Below are 7,716 nucleotides of genomic sequence, written 5' to 3'. Positions count from 1 at the left end.
AAGTTAAACTTGGAATCAAACGTGTTAAGTTCCGCAGGAGATACAAGTTTAACTTAAAAGAACACATGGTAGCTAGGAAAGGTTCAGATCACATACAAAATTTTTGTACAGTGGAGCCATTGGGTTTTCCAAGTAGCAGTCAATAGTATATGCTCTGTACCCTTCATCATGGGGCTCTACATCCTCTTATTGATATAGGATCTGCACCCTTCATCATGGGGCTTTGCATCCTCTTACTGCTATAGGCTCTGCACCCTTCACCATGGAACTCTGCATCCTCTTACTTCTATAGGCGCTGCACTCTATTACTACTATATGCTCTGCATCCTCCACCTGTTTTGCATCCTCTTATGTCTACAGACTGTGCTCCCTTCACCCACAGTGCTCTGCATCCTTCTATGGCTACGGACTCTGCTCCCTTATATTGTCACGGGCTTCACTTCCTTTGACGGTCAAGGCTTAGATTATTATCTTCTCCCCTCACGCTTCGCGGGTATTCGGGAGTTGAGGGACCAAGATAGATCCTCAGCCGGTCGACGCCACTCCACGATCAGGTATAATAAAGGTTCTCCTCCCTCATATTGCTACGGGCTCCTCTTCTATGGACTTCAGGGCTTCACCTCCCCCATTCGGGATCGAGCTATCGCCACTAGTTTCGGACAAGAGTATCGCCATCGGTCTCAGACCAGACTATCGCCACTGATCTCAGACTAGAATATTGCCACTGGTCTCGGATCAGAGTATCACTAACGACCTCTCGGTCGGGTCCTAAACTCTCGCCCCAGTGCGAGTTATAAGTGAGCATGCTCTCACGCCTCCAGACTCTCGCACCAGCGCGAGTTATAAGTGAGCATGCTCTCACGACCAACGACTTTCCGGTCGGGATCCAGACTCTCGCCCCAGCGTGAGTTATAAGTGAGCATGATTTCACGACCAATGACCTCTCGGTCGGAATTCTAGACTCTTGTCCTAGTGCGAGTTATAAGAGAGCGTGCTCTCATGCCCCAACAACCTCTCGGTCAGGATTCCAGACTCTCGCCCCAGCATGAGTTATAAGCGAGAATGCACTCGCTCCCCAACGGCCTCTCGGTCGGGATTACAGACTCTCACCCTAGTGCGAGTTATAAGTGAGCATTCTCTCACGCCCAACGACCTCTCGGTCGGAATTCCAGACTCTCACCCCAATGTGAGTTATAAGCGAGCATGCTCTCGCGCCACAATGACCACTCAGTCGCGATTCCAAAACTCTCACCCAGCGCGAATTATATATGAGCATGCTCTGACGGCCAACAACCTCCTTGTCGGGCTCCAGACTCTCGCCCCAACGCGAGTTATAAGTGAGCATGCTCTCACGCCCAACGATCTCTCGGTCGGGACTCTAGACTCTCGCCCCAGTACGAGTTATAAGTGAGCATGCTCTCACACCTCCAGACTCTCGCCTCAGTGTGAGTTATAAGTGAGCATGCTCTCACGTCTCCAGACTCTCGCCCCAGCGCGAGTAAGAAGTGAGCATGTTCGCACGACCAACGATCTCCTGGTCGGACTCCATACTCTTGCCCCAGTGTAAGTTATAAGTGAAAATGCTCTCACAACCAATGACCTCTCAATCGAGATTCCAGACTCTTGCCCTAACGTGAGTTATAAGCGAGCATGCTCTCACGCTCCAATGACCTCTTGGTCAGAATTCTAGACTCTTGCCCCAGCGCAAGTTATAAGTGAGTATGCTCTCATGCCCAATGACCTCTCGGGCAGGACTTCAAACTCTCGCCCCAATACGAGCTATAAGAGAGCATGTTCTCACACCCCAACGACCTCTCGATCGGGATTCCAGACTCTCGCCCCAGCGCGAGTTATAAGTAAGCATGCTCTCACGACCAACGACCTCCCGGTCGGGCTCTAGACTCTCACCCTAGCGCGAGTTATAAGTGTACATTCTCTCACGACCAACGACCTCCCGGTCGGGCTCTAGACTCTCACCCCAGCGTGAGTTAAGCGAGCATGCTCTCGCATCCCAATGACTTCTCAGTTGGGATTTCATACTCTCGCCCCAGCGAGAGTTATAAGTGGGCATGCTTTCATGCCCAACGACTTCTCAGTCAGTACTCCAGACTCTCGCCCCATTGCGAGTTATAAGCAAGCATGCTCTCGTGCCCCAAGGATCTCTCAGTCAGGATTCTAGACTCTTGCCCAGCGTGAGTTATAAGTGAGCATGCTCGCACGACCAACGACCTCCCGGTCAGGCTCCAGACTCTCACCCTAGCGCGAGTTATAAGTGAGCATGCTCTTATGACTAACGACCTCCCGGTCGAGCTCCATATTCTCGTCCTAGCGCGAGTTATAAGCGAGCATGCTCTTGCACCCCAACGATCACTCGGTTGAGATTCCAGACTCTCGCCCCAGCATGAGTTATAAGTGAGCATGCTCTCACGCCCAATGACCTCTCGGTCAGGACTCCAGACTCTCACCCAATGCGAGTTATAAGCGAGCATGCTCTCACGACCAACCACCTCTCGGTCGGGCTCGAGACTCTCGCCCCAGCGCGAGTTATAAATGAGCATGTTCTCACGTCTCCAGACTTTTGCCCTAATGCGAGTTATAAGCATGTGCTGCACACACACACATCGACTAGCAAGTCAAGTTTCCTCCCTGGCCGGGTACTCTTCTCAGTTGCCAATCGGTCGGCACTCACCGCTCAGTCAGCACTCGTCCCACTCGCCGCTAGGCTCATGGGTTTCATGCCCAATCGACTCACGGGTTTTGCGCCCACTCGGATCTCCAACTTTGCCTCCTCTTCACGCTCGCTTGGTGCATCGATGTTGTGCTTTTTAATCTCTCAGGATCCACTGCCCCTCGGCTCAATAGCTCTGCGCTTGCTCGGCTCAAGGGCTTTGCTCCCGTTTGCCTTCGATCTCATAGGCCCCATGCTCTCTCCGTTTATAGGATTCACTCTCGCTCAACTCACGGGTTTCACTCTCATTCGCCATCGACCTCTAGGTTTCGCTTGACATTATCTCTATTGCTCGGTCGACATTTTTCGGTCGCTTGGTTGCGGTTTATAGTCGTTTGATCGACATTTTCTTGGTCTTACCACCCACTCGGTGTTCTCCCAATTGCTCAGTTGGCATTTTTTCAGTCTCACGCTTGGCACCGCTCGCCCAGCATTTTTCCACCCATTCGGGATGCTCCTGATTGCCTGGTCGGCATTCTCTTGGTCGCCCGCTCGACAGTCTCCCTATCACCCCCTCAACATTCACTCGATCGTCTGCTTAGCAATTGCTCGACATTATTTTTTTGCCGCTCAGTTAGCATCCATTTTACATCTTGTTTAGCATTCGCATAATTGCTCGATAGTTATGTTTAGCATCACTCGATTGTTTGCTTAGTATCGTTCAGTCTCTCGCTTGGCATTCGACAAATTGCCAGCTCGGTATTATCTTTTGTCGCTCGCTCAACATCGTTTTCGTCACTTGTTTGACATCACCACAACTATTCGTTTGATGTTATACGACCAATCTAGCGATCTGACTCCGCATTCAGGGGTGATTCTACTTTACATTGGGCTTGGTCTACTCAGTCGGACTTGCGCCTCCTTCGACTAGACTTGAAGGGGAGTCTTGTGATACGGATATATCTTGAGGACATAGTGAGAATTAGAGAGAAAGGGAGGGTATTTTGGTCAAATAACTGTTTAGGGCTGGAGAAAAAAGGGGATTCACTGTTCACGTGAAGGAGAGGGGGGTGTTTTTGCTCCACCGCTAGGGGACCTCACAAAGAGCTCTCCATCACCCTCCACTCCTCGCCGGCGCCGGTGGCTGCTCCTCTCCTTTCCTTCTCCTCGACACCATCTTCTCTACTCCTCCTGGTTTTCTCCGCCGCCACCACGTCCAAGAGAGGTGCTCGTTGGAGAAGGTGGTCACATCCGACGCTAATAGCTCTCTCTTTCCCTCTTTCTCACACTCGCCGACAGCCCAAACGCCTCTCCTCTCGCTGGCAGTCCCAGTGAAAGCCACTGCCTCCTCCCTTCTCCACGCCGGCGCCGCCAAGGAACACTGTCGTTGACTCCTACAAGTCGACGCCACCCAGAAACATCACGGTCGTCTAACCCATGCTGGCACACACCTCTACCGCCTCTCACGCCGGCTTCTCGTCGCCTCCTCCTCAACCGAGGAGGCTACCGCCAAGCTGTCCCTCTTCTCCTCTCCTCCTCTCTCATCCGACGTCCGTCGTTGCATTCAGTAGCTTCCATCGCAGCTGGCCACTAGGACACACCTTGCCATCGTCTCCCCTCATGAGGGCAGCAGCTCCCTTTCAGTGCCGCCTCAGGGGCATGCAACCACCACGCGCTGCAGCCTCCTTCGCCGGTAGCCTCCATGTGCCGACATTCCATGTGTCGGCAGTTCACGCACCGGCTTCGCCCCGATTCTGATTCTATGTCACTATTGTGTTCCGACCCCTGTGCTGATCCAGTTTGTGTGTTATATCCAGAGCTACAGCCGTAATGCACCTCGCTATTGTGTTCTGGCCTTCGTGACATTATTGTAGCCCGACCTGCGTGTCGATCTGATATCCCGGCTCGCGTGTCGATATCCTATCCTGGCCTACGTGCCAATATTATATCTCGGCTTGCGTGCCGAGATCGCATCCAGTTTCGTGCCACCTCGTCCGGCTCCGCGTCGTCAGATCCAATTCTCTAATCTATTCAAATTCATCTACTATTCCGGGTCACACTAACTCGATCAGCATCCCGACTTACTCACCGATCCACCCGAGGACGCCCCTTTGGGTCAGGGTACGCTCTCCATTCTTATTCTATGCACATTTTATTATTATGCGTCTTAGTTTATTACTTATTTATTTGTTGAATCTGCCTCAAGCATTGGGTATCAAAGATCGAAGCGACCTGGTCATTGGATGCAGGTAGCGTTGACCACAGGACTTTTGACGACTTGATCAACATAAAAATCATCTCAGTATATCTCCTCCAGGACATCATGATTCAATCAATATTCTATCCATATCATCAGATGATCCGTCTAACTCAGATTTCGAATAGAATGATCAATAATTTAGAATCATCAACTCAATGAAAAAATATAAATAAATAAATTATAAAAAATATTTTATCCTATCATTTGTACGAGAGATTCCATGCGTCTAATAAAATATTTTGCGTTGATAATTAATTTTAAAATTTATTAAAGTAAATACCAATTACATCAAACTTACGTGAATGATTTATTGACCAGTGCAATACAATGCAAGTCCCCTTAATCAGTAACTAACACTGTACCCATTTTTGTTCAACTGCTAATTACCAGCAGACACATTTACAGCAGAAAAACCATTCCGTCCTGGCCTTTCCTGCTCTTCTGCTGCACACTCTTGTACCAGACACTGACAGCTAGTAAATAAATTGCATTGAACCCTCCAAAAGATACCTAGAAACTAACAAAACCCCAAAGCATTACCATCTTAACACTTGATATCCAGATTAACATCAATGATTAATGACCTTAATTAAGGTTTTGGACCCTAATTTCCAGCCAACTATGTGACAGTGTACAGTGGTGGCAGTGCATGGCATGAGAAAGCTGCTCTGTGCGCACCACCAAATAAAAGGACTCTTCTTCTTTCTTTCATTTTCCCACCATTCCTGAGCGAAACCCCAAAACCCTCCAGCTGTTTGTCGAAATGCAGGTGAAGGAGAAGGACGACGTCGGAGTGGCGGCCATGGTCGTCGTGGTCATGGTGCTTATCGTGGCCGCGCCGGCGACCAGCACCTTGCACCCCCTCGACTACTTGGTGCTGCAGTCCATCCCCAAGTCGCTCGCCGACGCCCCGGGCGCTCACTTTTTCGCCTCTTGGGACTTCACCGCTGACCCCTGCGCCTTCTCCGGCGTGCTCTGCGCCAACGACCGTGTGGTCGCGCTCTCTCTCGGCGACCCCCGCCCCGGATCCCCAGGCCTCGCCGGCACTCTTCCGGCTTCCCTCGCCCGCCTCCCCGCTCTCTCCGAGCTCTCCCTCGTCCCCGGACAGGTCGCTGGCTCCCTCCCGGCTGCTCTGCCGCCCGCCCTCCGCTTCCTCGCCCTCGCCGGCAACTGCCTTTCCGGCCCCATTCCTCCCTCTCTGTCCTCCCTTCGCTGCCTCCGCACCCTCGATCTCAGCTCCAATCGCCTCTCCGGCTCCATCCCCACTGCCCTCCTCCGCCTCCCGGAGCTTCACACTGTGATTCTCGCAGGGAACCGCCTCTCCAGCTCGATTCCGTCTCCCGCCGCCCCTCTCCTCCGCCTCGACCTCGCCCGCAACTCCCTCACCGGTGCGGTCCCTCCCTTGCCGCCCTCTCTCCTCTACCTCTCTCTCGCCGCTAACCGCCTCACCGGCCGGGTCGATTGCGTTCTCCCGCGGCTCACCCGGCTCAACTTCCTCGACCTCAGCATGAACCGCCTCTCCGGCCCGATCCCGGGGACCATCTTCACCTTCCCCGTCGCGTCGCTTCGGCTGCAGAGGAACCAGTTCGCCGGCGACCTCCGGCCGGCGGGGCAGCTAGCGGTGGCGGGTGCGACGGTCGACCTCAGCTTCAACCGTCTAACGGGGGCCGTGCCGGCAGAGCTGGCGCCGGCAGGAAGGTTGTACCTGAACTTCAATCGATTCACAGGGGAAGTGCCTTTGGCGGTGGCGGGGAGGGTGGTGGCGGGGAGAATGCGGGTGCTCTATTTGCATCACAACTACCTCACTGGGTTCGGAATCAGAGCGGGGTCGGCGCTGCCGTCAGGCACGGCGCTGTGCCTACAGTACAACTGCGTGGCGCCGCCTGCGGGAACAGCCCTGTGCCCGCGAAACACAGAGTCAAGGACGACGCGGCCGCCGGAGCAATGCGCCTCCGGTGGGAAGTAAAGCGAAACGATACAAATTGCAAAAAGAACCGTTCTATTTTGTATTTTACTAGGAGTCGACTCGAGATGTTTACTGATTCTTTCATTAGTTTAAACAACTTTATTGATTGTCGCCTACCTACAATTCGGTGGTTTATTTCTCAAATTTTTTATTCTTTATTTTCTTGTTTCCCAAAAAAAAGTTAAAATGATTCAAGCACGATAATCAAGATTTAGGAAAGTGTGATTTTGTTTATATATTTAAACATCTCCCATCGTTTACTATAATGGGGAGAAGATCAAGGTTCTCCTTTTACTTTGAATTTATAGTAAACATTTTTTTTTGAATTCACTTTCGCACCAAACAAAGTAAATGTTGAATCCTTACCTTGCTCGATCAAAATCTTTAAATTGACCTTGGTGAAGTTAGGCAATCGTGAGGTACGACACTAGGCAAGGTAGAGATGCGACGTGGATTTGGTGAGAGGGGCGATAAGTGAAAGTGAGTTAAAAGGAATCAGGATAATCTCTTCTAACCCTTTTATCTCCTCTTTGCTCTCTCTATATAAACAGTAAGGCACACGTTGAATTCTTTCTTTGTTCTATTAAAATCTCTAAGTTGTCTTTGGATTCAACAAACAATAAATGACATAATCAGACTTAGATTGAACGACTCTCTTTCATTCACTGGTTCCTCTAGTGGAATTGATAAGTCCCGACACTTGAGGGGTGACATAGTGCACAATGTTGAGTGAAGCAATGGGCAAAGCTAGGCGAAGTATGAGCAAGGCAGAGATGCCACTTGGGCACAATGAAACAAGTGGCGAGTGGAAGTGAGTTTGTA

General features: G+C 51.2%; 1 protein-coding gene across 1 annotated transcript; it reads left to right on the top strand.

Moving 5' to 3' along the window:
* Positions 1-5,650: 5,650 nt before the first annotated feature.
* On the top strand, positions 5,651-7,016 carry LOC122021302 (probable inactive leucine-rich repeat receptor kinase XIAO). Its single transcript, XM_042579404.1, has one exon. The coding sequence runs from the start codon at positions 5,692-5,694 to the stop codon at positions 6,892-6,894; it is 1,203 nt and encodes a 400-aa protein (XP_042435338.1). The 5' UTR covers positions 5,651-5,691; the 3' UTR covers positions 6,895-7,016.
* Positions 7,017-7,716: the final 700 nt, after the last annotated feature.

Source organism: Zingiber officinale, chromosome 9A, assembly GCF_018446385.1.
Source record: "Zingiber officinale cultivar Zhangliang chromosome 9A, Zo_v1.1, whole genome shotgun sequence".
Lineage (NCBI taxonomy): Eukaryota > Viridiplantae > Streptophyta > Magnoliopsida > Zingiberales > Zingiberaceae > Zingiber > Zingiber officinale.
This window is presented reverse-complemented; position numbering and strand designations above follow the sequence as displayed.